This window comes from Tribolium castaneum, chromosome 9 (assembly GCF_031307605.1).
Source record: "Tribolium castaneum strain GA2 chromosome 9, icTriCast1.1, whole genome shotgun sequence".
Classification (NCBI taxonomy): domain Eukaryota; kingdom Metazoa; phylum Arthropoda; class Insecta; order Coleoptera; family Tenebrionidae; genus Tribolium; species Tribolium castaneum.
In genome coordinates, this window is record NC_087402.1 from 12,515,118 (window position 1) to 12,538,373 (window position 23,256).

General features: G+C 33.5%; 1 protein-coding gene across 1 annotated transcript in view; it reads left to right on the forward strand.

Moving 5' to 3' along the window:
- FucT6 (alpha1,6-fucosyltransferase) overlaps window positions 1-22,715 on the forward strand; it is a 33,469-nt gene extending 10,754 nt beyond the window's left edge. Inside the window, exons 3-6 of the mRNA XM_964018.5 lie at window positions 9,608-9,794; window positions 9,847-10,084; window positions 11,547-11,874; window positions 20,676-22,715. Of these exons, the coding sequence (XP_969111.2) occupies window positions 9,608-9,794; window positions 9,847-10,084; window positions 11,547-11,874; window positions 20,676-21,020 (1,098 nt within the window). The 3' untranslated portion in view covers window positions 21,021-22,715. The remainder of the gene's footprint in view (window positions 1-9,607; window positions 9,795-9,846; window positions 10,085-11,546; window positions 11,875-20,675) is intronic.
- Window positions 22,716-23,256: the final 541 nt, after the last annotated feature.

A 23,256-nucleotide genomic window follows, 5' to 3' on the forward strand; every position in this document is an offset into this window, starting at 1 on the left:
TTCTCTGACGATATTATTGTCCAAAAGCTCTTGCACAATATCTTTGACTGTGTCCTGCTCCGATCTCGCCATTCGATACGGCCGATAAGTGAAGGGTTTATCCTCGGAGAGCCTTATTTCCATTTCCGCCGATTTTGCACATCCGAGTTCATCTATCGTGAGTGCAAAACAATCTCGATAATCCATCAATAATCGAAAAAGGCGATCCCTTTCGTTCTCATTGATGGGCCCGATTTTTACCTGATCGAGCGGTAGATCGGTTGGGGGTGAGTTATTTACCCTCAAGACCATCTCAGTGGGTGGTTCTTCTTCAATGCAGGGCCAGGCCCTTGCAATTGTCTGTCCCTTTCTAAAGTTTAAATTGTTGTCCGATAGGTTGATACATGGTAAAAAGGCGGTATCATTTGCCTTGACGTGAATAATTGTACGCGGTAGACAGTATTCATGACCTTCTTGAGGTCTTATCGCAGCTTCAATGAGGACATCACCCTCATACTCGTCTCCGGAAACTGCAATATGACCGGCGTGATTTTGCGGGATGATGGTGTTTTGCGCGACTCGAAGTTTGATTTTTGATAATGCCGGTTCAGGTGTGATTTTTGACAGTGTTGATTCTGCGTCGGTTGCGATTATATTTAACGAGGTCTGGTCCTTTACGATGACAATGTGGGGCATCTCGGTGAAATTGCGACCGATTAGGACAGGTACTTCCTGGACAGAATTTGGGACCACGTGGGCCCGAACGGTTGCCGTTGCCCGATCAGCTGTTAGCTCGAAGGTCGTAGACCCTAACGTTGCAACAACCCCGTTCCCAAAAGCTTTTAGTGCGGTTTTTTGATTGGAATCGTGATCCAACCCTAATTTTTGAACCTCCGCTAAACGTATTGTGGTACATGAACTACCTAAATCTACATACGCCGTTGATTCTACACCGTTTATTAAGATTGATTTGTAATATTTTTGATTAGCCGGATCGCGCGTTTTGCTAGATAGTCATGCTACCGTCTTCGGGTCTTTGTTTTTCTTGTTACAATATTTCTCGGTGTGACCGGTACCACGACAGTAGTTGCATCGCAGCTCCGATTTCCGGCTGTTTTCCGGTGCTGGCTTCCGGCACTGTCGGCGATAGTGTCCTTCTTTTCCGCAATCGTAGCAAACCGGCACCGAAGACCGTTTCTCGTCGAATTGTCTTCCTCGGTGATGGGTTTTTGCTACCTGGGGTGCTCGTGAGAACGACGAAGTGGTCGCTGTAGCTGGTTTCGGGAGCGCTTTTGTGTCGCTGATCGTCGCGAGGTATGCGAAAAGCGATTCCGGGGTTTGGTGATTGCCTGCTCTCGCGCCCGTTTTTACAACGACGTCGTCAATGCCCCCGATTAAGCATGAAACGGCGTCGGTTCCTATGATGCGGCAAGCGTTTATGAGCGAAAGCTTTTCATAAAAGTACCGAGCGTAGCTTTCATCCCGACGTTTCTGCCGCTGCATCATTCTCGAGAGATCGTCATTGAAATCGCGAGTGGATGGGAACGCAGTCCTTAATTTTTCCTTCCATTCCGCCCAAGACATGTTTACGGAGGGTAACCCTTTGTACCACACCTCGGCGAGTCCCCGCAATTTCGCCAAAGCATAATAAATTGTGGCATCTTCCGTCCAACGGAAAATACCCCTTAACTCGTCCACCTTGCGACACCAGGCCTCGGCGCTTTGGTCGCGGTCCTCTGGGTTGAAGGGTGGTACCACCTCCTCCTTTGTGGCAAACGCGGTAGGGCGGTTGTTTGACCGCTCGAGAAAATCTGCCATCACTTCGGTGAGGCGGTCGATCGAAGAGACGGTTTGATCAGACCCGTCGGTGCTGCCTCTAACCCTTCGCGCGTTAATTGGCGATTCGCCACGAGTTTGCTTCCTCTTATTATTTCCGCTCATCTTATTAAAGAGAAACAAAACCCAAAAGTCAACAATTGTTTAAACAAAATCACCTCCGACACCTGCCAGCTGGATTATTTCTGTTGCCAATGTTATTTTAAGTTAATGGAAAAAGCACATTTAAAATGGCAATTTATTTGGGGGTGGTTTTAAGTGGTCATAAATTTGTCAAATTTTAACATGTGGTATGAGTTAGCCTGGAGTTAGCCTGGCCAGACATGTGGTTGTGCGTCTTTTATCCCACTTCTGAAATAAATTATGTAGGGCCATTTTTGAAACGCAAAATAACAGTTAATTTGAACACGTGCAAAATCCATTACAATGGCCTTTGATGAACCGATTTTTGTACAGAAGCGTAATTATCGCAAATTGCAAACATATGCTTATCAAATATCAGGAAAATCTTTGGACCGGCGGCAACTTTAGCAACTCACTACTTTACTAACTGTGAAAGTACTCAACCACTTTAAATAATCCTGTCAGGAGAGCTGGTGCCGAGGTGTCGGGGTCAGGTCATCAATTTTAGTTAAGACAACGTCTGAAAAATAAAATGGGGGTGTGAGTAATCCAGTCCATCAGAGTGAGACGTCCACAATCGCCATTTGTGAACCAATAAATGTAACAGTCGTTAACCCAAAATAATTATGCAAATCTACCATCAATAAAATATGTAATTCGAATAGAATCGGTTGAGCTCTGTCCAAGGGGTTCAAAAGGTTAACAGTCGCAGTCCTGGTCAATAGGACTCCAGGAGCATAGGGGAAACCAGGCAAAGGGTTACCCCTTTGCTCATAGATACCATCCAGCCCGCTTGTCTCTGGATCAGCAGCAATCGAGAGACCACCTCGCGGTTCTGACGTGCAATAGGCAACGCTGCCTTGTCATCCACCACTTGTCTTAGGTTGTGCAATGAGTACCCCGGTAATATCCGTCCAGCGTCTACTTCGAGACCCGCAGGTCATTCAACACCAAGCGTGCAATGGATATTATGTTCATGGTACTCGCCTATGACCAACATAAAAAGGGGGCGGTTCCGGGCAGTGCAATGATCACCTTTTTGGCCAACCTGCTCAGCCGCTAATCAAACATAGCCCTAAGCGTGCAATGGAGGCCCTCTTCATAGTGCAGGTGGTGAACAAGTCCCTATAAACCTCATGGCCGCAGCCGTATCTCAGGGGCGGTTCCGGGCAGTGCAATGAACACCTTTTTGGCTAACCTGCTCAACTGCTAATCACACATAGCCCTGAGCGTGCAATGGAAGCCCTCTTCATAGTGCAGGTGGTGAACAAGTCCCTTAACCTCATAGCCGAAGCCGTCTCACGGACCAACGAGCAAGTGCAATGATCACCTTCCAGCGCTCTCCCCACGACCTATTCTGCAACCTAGACCTGGGGGTGCAATGAACGCGGCTGCCTAGTGATCCCCCGCGTCCACAAATAAACATAAACCAGACCTGGAGGCCTCGCGACGCCGCGACCCTCCAGCGTCCCCTGTTGGGTTAATCTCGGCGTGCAATGGGCATTTTCGAGCGCCGCCCCGCCTCAAGCTTAACCGTGGATTAATTAAGGATAGACAGACTAACAAAGTTTAGCTCGACATGTCGGGGCTCAACTCAATCTTATTCATAGTTCGTCAACTCTCAATTCAATATCATTCTTATCAAATATCATCAACTTTAGTATCAACCAATTAAATAAACTATCAACTGATGAATAGCGCATTAATTCAACTTCAGTTTGATATTGTACTCAATACTCACGCAGGTTTCTGATGAACGTTATCAACAATTATAAAATCAACACCGCAGCAATTAAAATAATGATTGAACGACTCACCCTACCGTTGATATGGTAATTATCATAAATCTCTACACCTTATTGGATTGAAAAACCTCACACACCAACAAACTGGGATTACTCAGTGATAACTCACCTTGATTCACTTAAGCAATTACTTTAAGTCACTCTAACTTGGAACTGACTCTAGCTCACACTACCCCTCTAAAGTGTGGGTGAAAACTAAAAACTCATATGCAAAATTGCATATTCGAAGGCGTCTTTCTCACGGTCGACTTGGGGTGGTCTGCTTGTCACCCTGACTAGCTAATAAATTAGGCTCAAGTGTTTATGTTTCTCGGAATAAAAGTCTCGGGGTCTTTTCGGAGCTTTACTGACTAATTACCCTAATTATCTACATGCTAATCTATGACGAAAAGTAAAAAAACCACAAATTACCATTAAATTAAAATATAAAATTAAAAAAAAATTATGACCGCTCGGACTTCATCCTACAAATAAAAATATTTTAATCATTTTCTCTGAGAAATACGCTTGAATAACTGTGATTCTTTCTAAATTCTCGAAAACTGATTCCGTTTTGCGGTTAAAATATCTTTGAATTTCGAAAAAGATCTTTCTACATCACAGTTGGTTACTGGAGTAAATAAAAAGTTTGGTGCTAATGCAAAATATGTCGAAGGTGGTACATTATTCGCTATTTGTTTTAAAACTATAAAATCGGGATTTCTAGTAACTGCGTCAATTTTTGCATTAAATTTATCTTGTAATGACCATTCTATAGATTTTAACTCTATCAGCGTAGACTCAAATTTCTCAACTGTAATGGATAATTTTAAATTTTACGTTTCTAGAAATTTGATCGTAGTTGGAATATTTGAAAAATTGTTTTCAATAAAATTAAGTTGAGAAACTAAATTTGTGGTTAAAACTAAAGTTTTACATTGTTTAATGCTTTGTGCATCGTCGTTTAAAGCAATAAACAAATGATTTTAATTGATTAAAATTTTTAGAAATTTGCTTCTAACCAAGTACCCCAGCGTGTAACTACAATTGTTGTTTCGTTAGAAACGTTACGATTTGTATATTTTTTTAAAAAGGACTTTAAAGAAGGATTATTTAGTTATCTACAAAATGTGCTCGAGGTGAAATCGCAGCGTATTTCCCTTTGAAACGTGGTGTGGTTGAAAACATTTCAAGGGCTAAAAATGGTAAATAATTAAAAAAATATTAATGTCACACCAAAGAATACTTTGAAATGAATTACAATTTCGTAATTTAATTCTACTGGGTCACTTTTATGCTTTTTAAATAAGTACATGAGATAAAAATTTATTTCAAGTATTAGCTTTATTTCGTTTCGATTATGTGGGAGTCTATCTTTTAAATTAAAACTTTCTCGCATCTCAAAAATTTCACTACACAATTATGCAACGTTACAAGAAAATGTAATTTTTTTGGTTTCCCTTTATCAAAACTCAACCTTGTTAAAACTACGTATAAATCTACATTTATTGAAAATTTGTTTGCAAAAAAAACGGATTTTCTAGCTTTATCCAGAAGGAACATATGAGTATGTAAACGCGAAATGTGTCCAATTTTAGGTGTTTGCAAATTTTTAGCTAAAACGTCTTTTCAGCCCCTTCGCGAGGGTTGAAACAAAAAATTCTTTGTCTAAACAGTTTTTAATACTCTTTCCTAACTTATATCAACAATGCAAGCTGTTCCACAACATTTCGATTTAAAGGTTTATCTGACTGTAAGCGCGCGCCCATGCACTAACCTTCGCCCATAAAATTTCCTCACACTGGTTATAACCAGTGTGAGGAAATTTTATGGGGTGGCCATGAGGCCACAACCGATCAGCCGACTCGTCGTAGCGCTCTCGCGATGTTCATATTTATCGATGAAATGGTCCGTTACAGCGCGTGCATTGGCGTAGTTGGGGTTTATACAATTAATGTTACCGGTCGCTTACAAAAATCTAATTAAAACATAAATATTATTGTTTTATTATAATTAAGAAGTACCCAAGAAAAATTGTGGCAATAAAATAGTCGCTAATTTATTAAGACTGCGGTATATTTGTTGAGATTATTTTCTGATTGGCTAGTTCAAACCCTGACAAGGCACCTAATTTGACATAATCGTTAAAAAATAACTTCATCATTTCCTCAATCTTACATGGACACCAGTGAAGATGTTTAATACAGGGGAGCGTAAGTCACTATTACATTTTGAAAATGTTGCGTTTTAATTCAGTGGAAATTAAAATTAAAAATTAATAAAAATATTTTAATCATTTTCTCTGAGATATACGCTTGAATAACTGTGATTCTTTCTAAATTCTCGTTCGATTTCTAGTAACTGCGTCAATTTTTGCATTAAATTTATCTTGTAATGACCATTCTACAGATTTTAACTCTATCAACGTAGACTCAAATTTCTCAATTGTAATGGATAATTTTAAATTTTACGTTTCTAGAAATTTCATCGTAGTTGGAATATTTGAAAAATTGTTTTCAATAAAATTAAGTTGAGAAACTAAATTTGTGGTTAAAACAAAAGTTTTACATTGTTTAATGCTTTGTGCATCGTCGTTTATAGCAATAAACAAATGATTTTAATTGATTAAAATTTTTAGAAATTTGCTTCTAACCAAGTACCCCAGCGTGTAACTACAATTGTTGATTCGTCAGAAACGTTACGATTTGTATATTTTTTTAAAAAGGACTTCAAAGAAGGATTATTTAGTTATCTACAAAATGTGCTCGAGGTGAAATCGCAGCGTATTTCCCTTTGAAACGTGGTGTGGTTGAAAACATTTCAAGGGCTAAAAATGGTAAATAATTAAAAAAATATTAATGTCACACCAAAGAATACTTTGAAATGCATTACAATTTCGTAATTTAGTTCTACTGGGTCACTTTTATGCTTTTTAAATAAGTACATGAGATAAAAATGTTCTTTTGACTTTTTAGATATTATTAAAATTAACAGTGTTAGGGCGGTTAAAAGTAAAGGTATAATATTAATAGATAAGTGACATTAATTATTTTTTAATTATTTACGAATTACGATTTTTAGCTCTCGAAATGTTATCAAAGGCGATGAACACGCTTCAGAGGGAAATACGCTTCGGCTTCACCTCAGGCGCATTTTGCAGTAATTTTAAATTGCAATAACTTGGTGAGTCTTACAGATAGCGAAATGATTCTTGCACCAAAAATTTATTTCAAGTATTAGCTTTATTTCGTCTCGATTATCTGGGAGTTTTAAATAAAAATATTAAAAAAAAATCTCGTTTATCCTGGGTTTCAAGAAAATGATTTTCTTCTAAACCAGTGCGTACAACTGAATCTGCAAAAATGACAGCGCATACCCAGAGACCCAGAGCAATAAGGCTTGCAGATTTGTACCTACTCATACTAAAATAAATAAAACAAAGTTTAAAACCCCGACACACCAAACCTTTGTTTAAAACACAACGCGTTTCAACCACAAAGTGGTCATCCTCAGGTTAGAATATAAATTTAGTATAAACTCAGTTTATATTCTTACCTGAGGATGACCACTTAGTGGTTGAAACGCGTTTTAAATAAAGGTTTTGTGTGTCGGGTTTTTAAACTTTGTTTTATTTATTTTTCACGCTAAGAAAATCTAACAAGAAGTGTCATACTAAAACAATAATAAATCATTAATATCCTTTAACAAAGGATCAATCCTTTGCATTTACTTCCCAACATTATTTTTATTCTCACTTATGGTCAAAATGATAACTATTAACTACTGTTAGAAATTTTTTTATTAGAATTAGTTAAATAAAATCAAAAAGCTCAAATCAAGATTCATTGAGTGGTATGATTAAAAAAAGTATTTGCTTTTACTTCAAGTAAATACTCCACGTCGTAGTTTTTACTTCAAGTAAATACTACCTAACGTAGCATCTACTTCACAGTATACTTGAAGTAAGTTGTAAAAGTAAATACTTCAGACTTTGCTTTATGTACTTTGGTATATAAAGGACAATACTATGGAAACTTCCAATTAGCTGTAGTGTTTGCTTCATCGTGAAGTATTTACTAAAGTTTTTGCGAAGTTGCTCAAGGAGTAACCTGGATATCGTGATTTTGTCAAAAAACTGTTTAAAATAGCTATTTTTACCAATTATAATATAAATCATAGACAAATACGTAAAATATTATGATTAAAATAAAGCAAAATTCTTATAGCTTTAATGCAGAGAACGTTAAATGGATCAGGACCACGTAATCTATAGAAAATTAATTAGGAGAAAATGTAATAAAAATGAAAATATTTTAAAAAAATCTCATTTATCCTGGGTTTCAAGAAAGTGATTTTCTTCTAAACCAGTGCGTAAAACCGAATGCAATTTTTTGCAGAAAAAGGATAGCGCACACCCAGAGACCCAGAGCAATAAGGCTTACAGATTGAATACCTACTAATACTAAAATAATAATAAAAAATTAACATTCTTTAACAAAGGATCAATCTTTTGCATTTACTTCCTAACATTATTTTTACTCTCACTTATGGTCAAAATGATAACTATTAACTATTGTTAGAAAACTTTATTAAAATTAGTTAAATCAAAGCATAAAGCTCAAATCAAGATTCATACATACCATATATAACATACAAAATTAACACGTGTGAATTCTTTTACTGCCTAATCCTGTCAGCCCTGAAGACTGTTTCTGTCTCTCGTCCTCCAGAATACCGTCCTTCTATCCCCTTGGTACTTCATGACCTAGGGAGTCTTCCCCTGCGTTTTAGACACTTCCATAAACTTAAGTACTATATCACTAGGGCGAACGAATCCTCACAAGGCTACAAACACCATTCCTAACACTATTTTCACTTTACGAAAAATAAGAAAATAAATGTCAATCAGTTGACATTAGGAAAGCCGTAGCATTTACTACGCACCGAAGTTTTTATTTTATGTAAAAGTTTATACTACAGTAAATGATACAGAATAAAAGCAAATGCTTTTTTAATCATACTACTCATTCACTTTGGTAATTAACACGTGTGAACTATTTTACTGCCTAATTCTGTCAGCCCTGGGGGCAGTTTCTGTCTTTCGTCCTCCAGAATACGGTCCTTCTATCCCCTTGGTACTTCATGAGTCTTTCCCTGCGTTTTTTGTCCTAGACACTTCCTATAAACTAAGTACTATATCACTAGGGCGAACGAATCCTCACAAGCCTACAAACACCATTTCTAACACTATTTTCACTTTAGGAAAAATAAAAAAATAAATGTCAATCAATTGACATTATGAAAGCCGTAGTATTTACTACGCACTGAAGTTTTTACTTTATGTAAAAGTTTATGCTACAGTAAATGCTACAGAGTAAATGCTTCTACTTCAAGTAAAAGCAAATGCTTTTTTAATCATACCACTCATTATGTAACCAAAATAACAAGGAGAAAATTTAATTGACATTTCTTCTTTTGCAGATTTACATAAATTGCATCTACTTGTTTTCTCCTATTTTTTTTGGATCTATCGTAATCACAAAGTTATCTCTTTTTTCTTAATTTTTTCCAAACGAAACATCTAAAAATGTATATCCGTTTTTTATTATTCTTATTTTTTTAATTTATCGCCGCATTTATCTCCATCTCATTCCCTTTTTTTCTCAGCGAAACAGGTTGGATTTTTTCGTTGTATTTAATTATAAAAATAATTGTTTATAAACCATTATTTAAACTTAATATTAGTATAGTGTCACGGAATTTACGTGTGCATGCAAAATTTCGTAGAATTTGAAACATGCGGTGTGTTTATTGAAAATGCTATTAAAGGTTATCGTCTACAACCAAAAATAAAATGAGACTGTAAGCGCTATTTTTCATTTTAGGGTTGTGGATACGGTTGTCAATTACACCACGCCGTGTATTGTTTTATGGTAGCTTATGGAACAAAGCGCACTCTGATTTTGAAATCAAAAGGTTGGCGTTATCATAAAGCTGGATGGGAAGAAATATTTAAACCTGTTAGTGACACTTGTGTTGATCCTAGTGGAAAATCGGTCAGCAACTGGCCTGGTATAAAAAAGTCACACATTTCTTATCTTGAAATTGTTTTTTTTTCTTTAAGGCAACTCTGAGACTCAAGTTGTTAATTTACCAATAATAGATTCGTTATCACCACGTCCACCTTTCTTACCACTAGCCATTCCAGAAGATTTAGCTCCGCGATTGACTCGACTTCATGGAGATCCAATTGTTTGGTGGGTGGGGCAAATTTTAAAGTTTCTTCTTAGGCCACAGCCTCAAACTGCAGCAGTTATGCAAGAAACGATGACCCATATGGGGTTCAAGAGGCCTATTGTGGGGTAAGTGGTTTATTTTTTGCAAATATTATTTTTTTAATATGTAGGCTGCCCAAAAACAGGCACACCAACTCAATGATACGTTGTTAAGAAGAATGTATAAATTACGGAAAAAATCTTGAAAAAATTTCTATGGTCATATTTTAAAAAATTTGGAGCTAGAAACTTATTTTGTTAACTTCTTCATCTTTCATTTTTTATTTTTATGTTTTACATTAAGTAATGGTTCCCAAACAAAACGATGAATAATTATTTTAAAATTTTTTATCACACTTCAGCAGTTTTTGTTATTTAATAGTTAATTTATGAAACCAGTTCGCAAAATACAGTTTTAGAACACGAATCGGATTAAGGACGAGGCGACGAAGGAGCCGAGTTCTTAATGAGATGAGTCCTCTAAAACTATTTTGCGGAAGTGTTGTGCATACAAACTTTTTTGGTTCCAGTTCTCCAAAACAACAAAATTGTAAAATTCTTTAAATTTCCAGTTCATCCTCATCAAGTCATCACAAGTGCAGCAAACCGATAAACATAGCAACGACTAATTTATTGAAACATTAATTATTGGAGTCTGCAAAATTAATTAGAGTCCGCAAAATGTTGCTACGACGACTTTAAGTACTTGTCCTTTCAAATAACATTTTGCGGAGTCAAAGCAGTTTCCAAAGTAACCATTTTAGGGAGGGTGTACCAAAAAAATTTTTAAATTCTTCCAAAAAAAACACAGTTTGTGGATGTGCCAACACTGAATTTTTTTTCCAAGAAAAATCCTGGAAACCCGTTTCAAAAATAATTTATTTTTTGGTACACACTCCCTAAAATGGTTACTTTGGGAACTGCTTTGACTCCGCAAAATTTCATTTTAAAATAAGTACTTACTTAAAGTCGTCATAGCAATATTTTGCGGACTCTAACTTATTTATTATTTGACAAAACAATAATTATTGTCTCAATAAATTAGTCGTTGTTATGACTATTGATATGTGATGAGGGTGAATTGGAAATGTATAGAATTTTACAATTTTGTAAACTTTTTGTAAACAACACTTCCGCAAAATAGTTTTAGAGGACTCATCCGATTCGTCCACTAAAACTCTATTTTACGGACTTGTTACATAAATAACTAATTATTGTTGATCAAATTCTATCTACTGTTAGACAACGTTGTCACATATCGTTTATTTAAAATTCGTTATTTATCAATAACTTTAATACATAGAATTTTTTACTAATATTATCTTTACATGTAAGCAATTCTCTACTACACACTTTTGGTTGGTGCGCCGGTTTCCTTTGGCTCGCGTACGTACCCTTATAGTTTAGAATTACTTACGTTACTTACGATGTGTTCTTGCCATGAAAAATTTGTTTCTGCTTTAATAATAAATTACACGGCTCAATTGTTACAACGCCACGCGTCGCAGAGCTTCAAAAAATTTTTTTGCATATAACTATTTTTTTTCAGTGTTCATGTTCGTAGAACGGATAAGGTTGGCACCGAAGCTGCCTATCACGGTATCGAAGAATATATGACTGCTGTTGACGAATACTATAAAGAGTTGGAACTTAAAACAAGTGTTGATAAAAGAAGAATCTATTTAGCTACTGACGACCCAAAAGTAATTGCGGATGCTAAAAGTAAATATTCCCACTATGAAATTTTGGGTGATCCTTCGATTTCGAAAACAGCGGCAATTTCAACAAGATATTCCGATTCGTCATTGTTCGGTATTATCAATGATATTAACATGTTGGCTATGAGTGATTATCTGGTTTGCACGTTTTCGTCTCAGGTAAGTCCCACTTCTTTGTTTACATCTAAATTTGGATTGGGGGGGTCTGTGATACTGAAATTAAGTTGATAACATCTAATATTTTCATTCACAGACCATTTTAATCAATTATACTGATTATACAAAGTGTTTCACATATTTTTACCGTTCCTACATCAATAAAATGCAACCATACGAACTCGACCAAAAATTTTGAAAAATTTAAAATTTAATGAGAAAGTAATTAGCTTGACAAGCACTGTCATGGGTTTTCAAAAATTAAATAATTAAATGTAAATTTTTTCTATCTAGTCTTTTGTGACTTGTATATATATTGGGTGCCACATTAGGCGGACGCCTCGTAAAGTTATGTGAAACACCTTGTATATTGAGGGTCTAAAATTGGCATTTACGAGGGTGGTTTGATAAATTTGGTAAAAATCCTAGTTAAAGACAAAATGCTTGAAAACTATATTTTTTATTTTTTAATAATATGATCTCTATTGGGACTAATGCACATCATCTAAAAGGTTTTTTACTTTTTTTACTTTTTTAACTCTCGGAAAAAATTTTTCTTCGAAGTCTGCAAAATAGTCATTCACCGCGAATATAACGTCTTCGATTGAACCAAATCTTCTTCCATCAGGTCAAATTTTTAAATTTGGAAACACCTAGAAGTCACATGGGGCTATACCAAGTGTGTTGGGTGGATGCCGATAGTTAGGGTTTTTGTTAAACGCGATTAAACATCGTGGGGAAATGTTCTCTCGATGCACATTTGATTAACAATCGCGGCACCCACTTTGCACAATTTTTTTCATTTTCAATTTTCGTGAAGAATTAAGTGTACCCGTTCAGAAAAGATGCTCACGATCTTAGCAAGTTTCCGCGCTCTCACTTAGCTATTTTCTACAGTTTTATAGATTTTTTCAACAATTTTTGAAGTAGCGACTTGGAAAAGGCGCACACAGCGCGTTCCATGTTGGGTGGACTTCGTTTAAATTCGTTTATCCAGAAATAAACTGTTCTGAAAGAAAGAGCAAAGTCCCCACGTACTTCCTCTAATTCAGCTTTAATCTGAGCGGCTGTCCAATTTTTACAATAAACGTTTTGTCAAAGCGCCAAATTTGTTTCTTAATTCGATTTTTGCAATTTCGTCAGAAAACTTATTTTTAAAATTTTAAACAGCTCAAGTTTTTTCGTTGTAACTTTGGCAATCTGATTAATGCGCGGGATCATTGTTTTTTACCAAACATATCAAACGACTCACGTAATTTAGCGAGTGGAGTTTGTTGCCTTGAGGGCGAAGCCCGAGGGCAACAACCATTCAAAAGATTTAGACACTTTGGTCCCGAGGTATATACGCTATTTTTTGCACTTCCGAGACCGAAATAGATACTTTAATTTCTGTCTACAGGGACTAAATTGGGTCATTTATTCCCTAGGGATTAAATATGGACTGAACCCCATAGAGAGTTCATTTATTTCCTATACAGCATGTATCAGAACTCACTCCCCACCGGAAAGGTGCGTATAGTTTGGGCAATTCTGAAACTAAAGTTCCTTTACAACAAAATTCTAACTCTTTGCGTTTGGGAGATAAGAACGTTTGAAAATAACCAATTACAAAAGGCCTTGCTCTGGAGGACTAGAGTTCCTTTATTGGGAGAGTTGGGACACTGAACGTCAAACCGAGCCAATTTTGTATTATGTGGATAAGGTATATATTTCTATCCTTTTTTATTAAAATTTTTGTTAGTAACTTATGTCAGAGGTTTATGTCGAAAATAATTTTAAGGTTATAATTTTTGTCAAATGCATAAAATGACATAATTTCACGTCAAATTTAACCAGGGACATAGAAAACGTAGAAATTTTGGGATTACTATTTAAAAAAAGAAAATAATTGAATACCTACCAATATTAATGTTCACATTTCTGAAATTTTTTGATATTTATTTAATATTAAATACATAACTTAAAACATACTTCAATGCTAAAAATGCTTTTCTTTCAGTCACTATTTTTAGTTAAACATCTCGTCCCAAAAATTGGTCATCAAGAACCCTTCATATTTCCTGTCGTCTTTTTAAATTTTTTAAAAAATGATATTGAAGGTGTTCTCGTATGAAAAACGTAACAAAATCGTGAATTCCCTTTATAATTTGAAACAGAATCTAAAGTTCACGTAGATGCTAAAGGCGGCCAAGCAACGACAGGTTCAACTTTCTTAAAAATTAGAACCAATTTTGGGTTCAAGTACCTACGTATTTTATAAATGCATAGACAAATTCCCAAAATCTCATAGATTTTGTACATAACATTATTTAGACAATCCACTTTTCCAAATGCTTGTTAATAATAAACGTAAAACTTGGCAGGAAAGGTTCAATTTCTCTCTATTTCATCGATGATTACCATTTCTTAAAGTTAAGGAAAAATATGATGAAGAGTTTAGACGTAAAATTCTTGTACTTGCAAAGAAATCTCTTTTAAAATTTGGAGTTCATATAAAAAATAACAGTGAATTGACGACGACTGCCAGTCTAAAGCCATTTCTAAACGCAGTTAGTCGACGAAAAATGGAAACATTTTCTGACAAATTTATTTGACTTTTCGCCAAATTTCAAGTGTAATTCGGAAGTAAAATTACCGTTGGGGGCGCCACTGAGCTAGGTCGAAAACAGTAACCATAAATGGCGGGAAAATGTTTATTCGGATATTTTGAGCGTTGTACGAATTTTGGGGCTTCACAATTATTACATTGCCTATGCGAAATGATTATTGCATCTTTCATGCAAGAAACTTATGTTGACAAATGAGAGATGACGAGGAAAACACGAATAACGAATGACTGTTTGGTTCACTTTCTTTATTGGAAAATTATTACAAAGACATTGAAAAGCCTACCTTTTGGCATAATTTACGTTTAAATGTATCAGCAGTTGTTAATCTTTATTGTAGTTTTGTAGATTTACCGCAGCATTTCATGATTTTTTCAGTAGAAAATTCTAACCTAAAATTCATAACACTTCACTAATTTATTGGTTTCTTGAGCCAAACTTTGTGTTCGCTGTGATCCGTTACTTACAATCTTTAATTAGACAGCTGTTTGATAACACTTTGTAATCAAAATTTAAATATTTTTCACTTTTTATCCACTTTCAAGTTCCAACAATAAACACTATACCAAGAAAAACTACAGAACCAAAGTCAACGCTAGTATTTACCACCACGTACTTTTAAAGTAATTCTTTCTATTGTAAGTAATTAACACTATACACGCAAAATTGTTGAACAATTCATTAAATGTCAGTTAAATGTGGCATTACGAAAATTTCTTTACTGTTTTCGACATAGTTCAAAAGTCATCACCAGAGGGCGTCTAGTTAATTTTATTTCCGAATACCACTGATTTCTATCCCAATTTGTTTTTTTACACATTCCAACGGACATATATGAAACAAAATTTCGAAAATTGACATTCAGTGTCCCAACTCTCCCAATATAGGAACTCTATGGAGGACTAGGGGAACAAAACACGTTGCTAGGAAAACAAAAAATAGGTAGAACCGACAATAAAAGTGGGCACTTAAATTATTTTTCATTCCTTAGTAATGCACCTAGGAGAAAGCTACTGGGATTTGTCATTTTGAGACCTCTGTATCTCGCAAACGAAGAATAAAAGACCTATTTTTTGCATTTTTGCTATCTATATTGCTGTTACCACTAGCACCTTTCCGGTGGGGAGTGAGTTCTGATACACCTGTAGAATAATAATACTAAAGTATCAACTTTAGTTCCGGAAGTGCAAAAAATTTATATTCTTTACTTACTGCCCAGGAATTTTTATTATAATTTTTATCACATTATAAAATAACATTTTTTTGATTTATTGAGTGTCTTTGGTTTCATCTAAGAGCCCAGATATTGATAATTGTTTATAACAGTAAATGTTTATTTATTTATATATTATTAATTAAAGGAACTGTTGTTGCAATGTCATGAAGATTACGTGTGTATGCAAAATTTTAGCTTGTTCGTTTAACAAAGCCTTCTTTTCACTTTCAGTTTTTCTTTAAGCGTCTTAGTTTCCGAATGTTGTAGTTATGCTGTTTTTTTAGAGTTGTTTGTTTATATTTTACAAATTCTTAATTTTTCAATTCTTTAGTCTCTCATCAGTGTCTTAGCTACTTAGCTACTACAAAAAATGGTACTATATGTTTTCACTTATATATTTTTTTAGTTTCACAGTTTTAGTCACATGGTTTCTTTTGTCCATGTTTTAGTTTTGCCGTCTCTTAATTTCTCAGTTTTTTTGTTCTTTAAGATTTCCTTTCTTACATTTTTATTTTTCACTCTCTTATTAGAAAATTTGGTTTTCATTTATTGATTTTTCTTTCTACTTTTATGGTTTCACAGTTTCTCACCATTTAGTTATTAATGTTTCTGAGTTTCGGTCACTTAGTTTTTTAATTTTTTTAGTTTCTTAGATTCTTAGTGTTTCAGTTTTGTTGTTTTTTAACTATGAAATGTTAGAGTTTTCCAGTTTTTTAATTTTACAAGCCTTCTGTTTTTGTTTATTTAAATTTTAGTTTTTCAGGCCCTAAGTTCTTCAGTCTCTCTGTGACTTATTTTCTTGGCCTTTCTTATATCAGTGTTTGAATTTCGTAATCTCTTGATTCTTTAGTTTTTTTATTGTTTCAATTTTTTACCCATAATTTTTTTCAGCTTTTTAGTCGGAAAAAATCGTTTCTTTCATATTTTAATCAATCAAGAACCGAGATATTGATAATTGTTTTTAACATTTGATATTATTTCTAAATTAGTATTATTGTAATGTCACGTAGATTACGTTTATAGACAAAATTTCACCTTGTTTATACAGGGTCGCTAAAAAGTACGAATACAGTTAAATATTATAAAAACTATTCATCAAAACTTATTGAAATTTGGTATACAGGAGGGTGTATCAGAACTCACTCCCCACCGGAAGGGTGCTAGTGGTAACGGTAATAAAGATGGCAAAAATGCAAAAAGTTGGTCTTTTATTCTTCGTTTGCGAGATACAGAGGTTTCAAAGTGACCAATTTTTTAAATCGGTACTTTTGTAGTAATAATAGAAAATTTGCGCTGTGACGTAAGCAATGTCTCGACTAATGATTCGTCAGTCTTTCGCTGCATATAATTAACGCTACGACCTACGTTTGGGCTGGTAAACGTCAAATACAAACGTCAAAGTCGTGCGTTGTCGATTGTGACTGTGTTGTGTGCTAATATTTTGCAGGAGTTTGTGTTTTGGTAAAATGATTGCTCCTGCAGCAGATTAGAAGTCGTATGTAAAACAACAGAGGCAGAAATCAAGAACAAATGTACGTCTTTCAAGCTATCTTTGTTGGCAAGTTTTCTATCTCAAGTTCTGTGACTGGCTAATTCAAAAAGGAACATTGTTGACGTCAGGCCAGGAATTTTCACCTTTTCAATTATTTTTCTCAAAAACGGTAGAGCTTTGGTTAAAATAAAAAATATGGGTCGCCTATTTTGTTGTTGGTTATCCATATAAAAATTTTCATTTTTTAGTATAACACTCCATTGGTTATTTTCAAACGTTCTTATCTCCCAAACGCACAGAGTTAGAATTTTTTGTAAAGAAACTTTAGTTTCAGAATTGCCCAAACTATACGCATCTTTCCGGTGAGGAGTGAGTTCTGTATGTTTGAGAGTTTATAAATTCTATTGTTTCAGATGTTTGTCAAATTTCTATCTTTATTTGTCCTTAGGATATAAAACTAATATAAAAAATAAAAATAAAAACAAAAAATATTCGAACTAATAACATTTTGAAAATTGTAAAATTTTGTTACTTGGAAATCTTGTCTTAGCTCTTTGCCGTTTGAACATTACCAAAAAATAAGTACAAGTTAATAACAATTATTAAAATAACACTTTTAAATGAAAAAGAACACATTTTAATAAAAAAGTGTTTAAACACGAAATACATTATTATTATGCTACAAAAGATGTTCAAAATTATTTCCATTGACATCTAAGCTTTTTGTCGCCATAACCAACCATCATGAGAATTTCTATAAGCTTAGTTTTACTTAAGTGTACTATTATCAAATCAATTATTGCACATAAATTTATTTCTTGCATAATACAGGGTGAGTCAATAGTGGCATTTGCTAAGATGCAACCAAAAATGCTAATTGCACTTGTCACTTGGATACTTCGTTCATTTTCAAAAACATTAATCGAATCAACGTTGGTTTTTTATCTTTTATATAATAATAGTCCATAATGAAATTTTAGCAAAACTGTCAAGACAAAGTTGACTATACTCAGAACAATTTAATCGTGGATTAGTTTTGAAATTTTTTAACGATTACTGATCTGGTCAGGTGGAATCAGTAAAATTCTGGTATTATTGACTGTATATTAAAAGAAAATAAGAAATAAGCGACTCTTGACTCACCCTGTATGCAAGTGATATATCGCTAGTAACAAAGCTAACTCAGTTTTAACTTCCAGAAATCCAGAATTAAATTTTATAATTTTTAGTTTTTTACCTTTATTTAAATCTAAAGAAAAATCACTGAATTCAGGGAAAATACTCTTTTTAAAATTATTCAATTTGACCCTTCGTGTCAAAATATGAAACAGACGAACAAAAAAGCATTCTCAGGGCTTCAGACGTTTAGTTTTTTAGTTTTTCTTTTCGTGTCTTAGTTTATGAATGTTTAGTTTTGCTGTTTTTTAGAGTCGTAATGTTTGTGTTTTTCAGTTTCTTAGTCTCTTATCAGTTATCACTGTCTTAGCTACTTACAAAAATATCACATTGGCACTATATTAATTTTTCCACTTTTCAGTTCTATAGTTTTTTTTAGTTTCACAGTTTTACAATCACTTGGTTTCTCAGTGTTTTAGTTTCAACGCATCTCATTTTCTCTGTGTTTCATACTTTCAGATTGCATTTCCTAAAATTTTTATTTTTCATTCTCTTATTAGAAAGTTAGCTTTTCATTTATTTTTTTCCTTCTTCTACAGTTTCATACTTTCTCACCTATTTAGTTATTTTATTTATTTCTGTCACTTAATTTTTTTGGTTTTTCAGTTTCTTTGTGTTTCAGTTTTGCTGTCTTTTAAAATCGAAATTTATACAGGGCGTCTCAGCTAAGACTTTCGAGTCTGATGTCTCAGACATTTGTCAACGGATTTTTATGAAATTTAAAATGCAGATATTTTAGAAGATAAAGATTAAAATCCAATTAATGCAAAAACTCAAGTCTTAAAAACGTAATTTTTACATGCCTTTTTAAAATGTTAAGCCTTTTAAGACTTATATTAAAAAAAATATCGTCAGTGAAAAATGCTGTCATAAAAAACTCGTTCGTGAAAGACGTCTGTTTCGCGAGAAAAATGAGAAACAAACTGTTAAACGTGGGTACAGATGCAAAAGCGTAGATATCTATGAGACAAATGAGCATACCATTGAATTTTGGTCAATCCTACTCGCAGAAACGTAACTGTCACGCAAGGGAGATTTCACAATTATCTCTCCCCACACAAAGTTAAAAAACAATATTTTTGACTTATTTTTGGTACTGGATGCATTAATTCTTTCAAAAAGGACTAAAAGACTGATCAACGACTGAAAAATTCTAGGCACTTGAACATTCAGGACTTTGGAAATGTTTTCGTACATTGCTGATTGGATTTTCTTCAAAAGCTTGAATTACAGCTTCAACTATTGCTTCGTTTCCAGTGACGTATTTTGTTCTCACTCGATTTAGTTCAGGTACGCTTCCTGGGTCTTCAAATTATTGACGATTCTTTGAACTTTAAATTTCATAAATAACATTTCACAAAAAATCCCACGACACTTTCCATAGGTGAATATTGATTCCTTTTTCAACAACACAAAAATTTCAGCCACTGTTGTTGGTTTTTAAAGTAATTTCACCAAATTAAAACAATTTTACTTCTCTGACAGCGTGCACAGTTTTGAGAGTTTTTTTAGTGGTCCACAAAATGCCGCATAGAAATGCTTCATCAATTGTTTTAAAAGGTGACTGCTCAAATTACTATCAAAATTTGGATTAAGTTTTTAACAATAAAATTTAATTTTTTTCTTGGATCAGCCGAGCGATTTGGTTAATTTTTTGTGTGGCCATTTATTTTTCGGGGTTTAATGATCCAACGGTAATTTGGCTTTATTTTAAATAAAAGAAATGTGTTTTAAAATTTCATTTTTTAACTTGAGGCCATTTTTTGCCCCTAATTGAAAGACCACCTCCTAAAATATGTGCGTTCTAAATTGCATTACAATCCGTTGTCACATAACGGAGATATTAAGCTTGAAAGTCTTAGCTGAGACACGTTGCAGTTTTCCAGTTTTTAGTTTTACAAGGTTTCTGTTTTTATTTATCCGAATTTTAGTTTTTCAGATCTTAAATTATTGATAATAATTGTTTATAACAATTTTTAATTATTTGTAAATTATTAATTAAGGAAACTATTATTGCAATGTCATGGAGATTACATGTATCTATGCAAAATTTCAGTTCATTCGTATAATTGAAACCCCCTCAAATTTGATTCAAGTATGTAGCAGACAGACAACAAAGCAAAATAATTAATATTCTTCTACGAAAGAAAAACAATTTGATTTGTAAGATCATGTTTTTCACATTTATAACTTATAATTAGTCAAATCTCAACCTGTAAGCAAACATATTCTCTGATTTTTCAATTACATTATTACATTACATTATTTATTTTACTTGTTTGTACATTTTTTTAAATATGTATTTCCATTATAGGTTTGTCGAGTGGCCTACGAAATAATGCAGACTTATTACCCCGATGCTTCATCCCGTTTTCGCTCACTAGATGACGTCTACTATTACGGTGGTCAAAATCCTCACAATACCATCGCTGTGTTATCGCACGAGCCGAGAAAAAACGGTGAAATGAGTGTTGTCGCAGGCGACTTGATCGGTGTGGCTGGTAATCATTGGAACGGTTTCAGTAAAGGTCGGAATTTACGAACTAATCAAATCGCATTATATCCCAGTTTTAAAGTTAAAGACAAAATTGAAACAGCCAAATTTCCTACGTATGCAGAAGTAGACAAACATGAAAATGACGACCAACAAATTTCTTAGTTGACCATTATTGTTGTGATAAATTTATTTTTGACTGTAAGCCTCTATACTAGTCTGAGTAAAAATATTGTTATTATAAGTTTTCTATTTTTAGTTGACTTTTTTGGTAATTTTTGCTGGTGAATCAACTGAAACAATTTTTGGATTTTAAAAGTGAGTTGGCAATACTACTAAATTTTATTTTTAACTTAACAAACTGCAAATATTTTACATTCAAGATAAGATACAAAATGAACAAAAAGTATGAAAACATGCGTTTTCTGATTAAAGTGATTAAAAATTAAAAACAAAATTTTTGTTTACACAAATTATAGTATCTGAGTTATTTTTACAACGTTGGCAGGTTTGTGTCTTGTTAAAGTTGATTCATTCTTATACACGAACATTTGAAATGATTACTTTTTTCTGCAAGGGAACAAATAACGATTAAGTGGTGCATTTAGTTGCATTTTTTCTCGTACAAATTGAGGTAGTGTTAACCGTCACTTTGTATACAAATATACATATTTTTTTTGGAACCAATCTCTTAAGTATATACGGGGTGTTTTAAAATTCTAGTCAGCTGTGTTTCTCGTTTTTCAGGTCATTTGATTTATTGGGAAAAAATGTTCTTGTTGGCGACATGATAATAATTAATTTAGAATACACTATATAATAAATCATTTATCATTGTTATTGAAACACAGAAATGGAAAATTTGCGCGAAATTTTAAATTATAATTTTCAAATCTTAAAAAAAGTAGCCGAAAAATCATTAACTTAAAAACTTTCTTTTTATCAAAACAAGTTACTACCCTACCAAATTTGTCAAGACTTGAAACTGAAATAAATATTAAAAATAATAAGATTAAATTTGAAATTAAAAATACAATTTTTTCGCTTTTTAAAGAATTTGTAAAATGATTATTGATTATCACACTTTTGGCTAAGTTTGTACTTGTGTATTTAGTATCATTTGAAATTACCGCCCAAACTGCAGTTCCGTCTACTGTCAGGTTTATATGAAAATTGGTGGGAAATTTAAACGTAAAAGTGTTTACATAATTTTTGCACTTGTTTAGTTGCAAAGTGAAATTTTGCTCATTTTACAAAAAAAATTCTTAATTGTTTTTATGTTTGAAAAAATCGAAGAGTATTAGTGCAATAGAAGAAAATAAAACGAAAAACGAGCTTATGAAACATTGTTTCAAATGTAGAAAATGGGTATAAGTGTTATAATTGTTTGTTCCTACATTTTATTATGTATGTTAAAAAATAAACGTGTAGAAATACTACTTGCTACGTCCATCAGAGTAACATTGTTCAACATATCTTTATTTTTAAATTATTATTTTATCCAAGACAGTAAATGGAAAACGTTACGCCCTCTGTTGGTCGATTTTGTAGTGATTTTAAAATTGGCCACCAGATTGCGTAATAATTCTTCTTATATCATATAATAAAATTATGTGCCAAAAGCATTAGTTTCATTTTTTAGAAAATTTAAAATGTGCAAATGTAAGTAGAAGATATGTTTTTATGCACAATGTTATTATAGCATATAAATCAGGACATGTAGAAATTGTACAAATATATAAATCAGGCACCTGAGGTCTTCATTTCTTCAACAAAAAAAAGAGATTTTTGGTTGTAAGTACTCTGAGGAAGAGCACTTTGTTATTATTAGTTAATATTTGTAATAAAATATTTTCACAGTGCTGTTGTTTGTGTTTTTTACATTCTCCTTAGCCTTATCATTTCCCGAATAATCACTAAAATGGCAAATAATCTTTTGCAATTTAGAAATGCAGTATAACAAAGATTTATAATTTTTTATTCTGCTATGGATTTACAGAAATCGTAAAAATTATAGACTCGCTGAATTAATTTCCTGCGTTCTACGAACTGCGTTGCTCGTAGATTAACATTAGGCAGTGCCTCCGCTGCCGGCAACGGTACCTGGAATAACTACCGGCAGTGGATTTTTAGAATTTGCTGTTAATTTCACTTTTTTCTAGAAGAAAAGCTTTGTTTCCTTAGCTTAAAATGTTTTTTTAACGAGTGAAACTCTAAAATACTCAGAAATTAGACGTTATTCTTATTGTTAGTTTAACTATGTGGTACACCTAAACCTAAAACATTCTTATGATGAAAGTTAAATTATTTTTGCTTCTTTGTATCATTTTTTAAAGCTACTCTGCATGTACGTACAAACATTATTGTACTCTAAATTTTCGAGAGTCGTTTATCGGTCCAA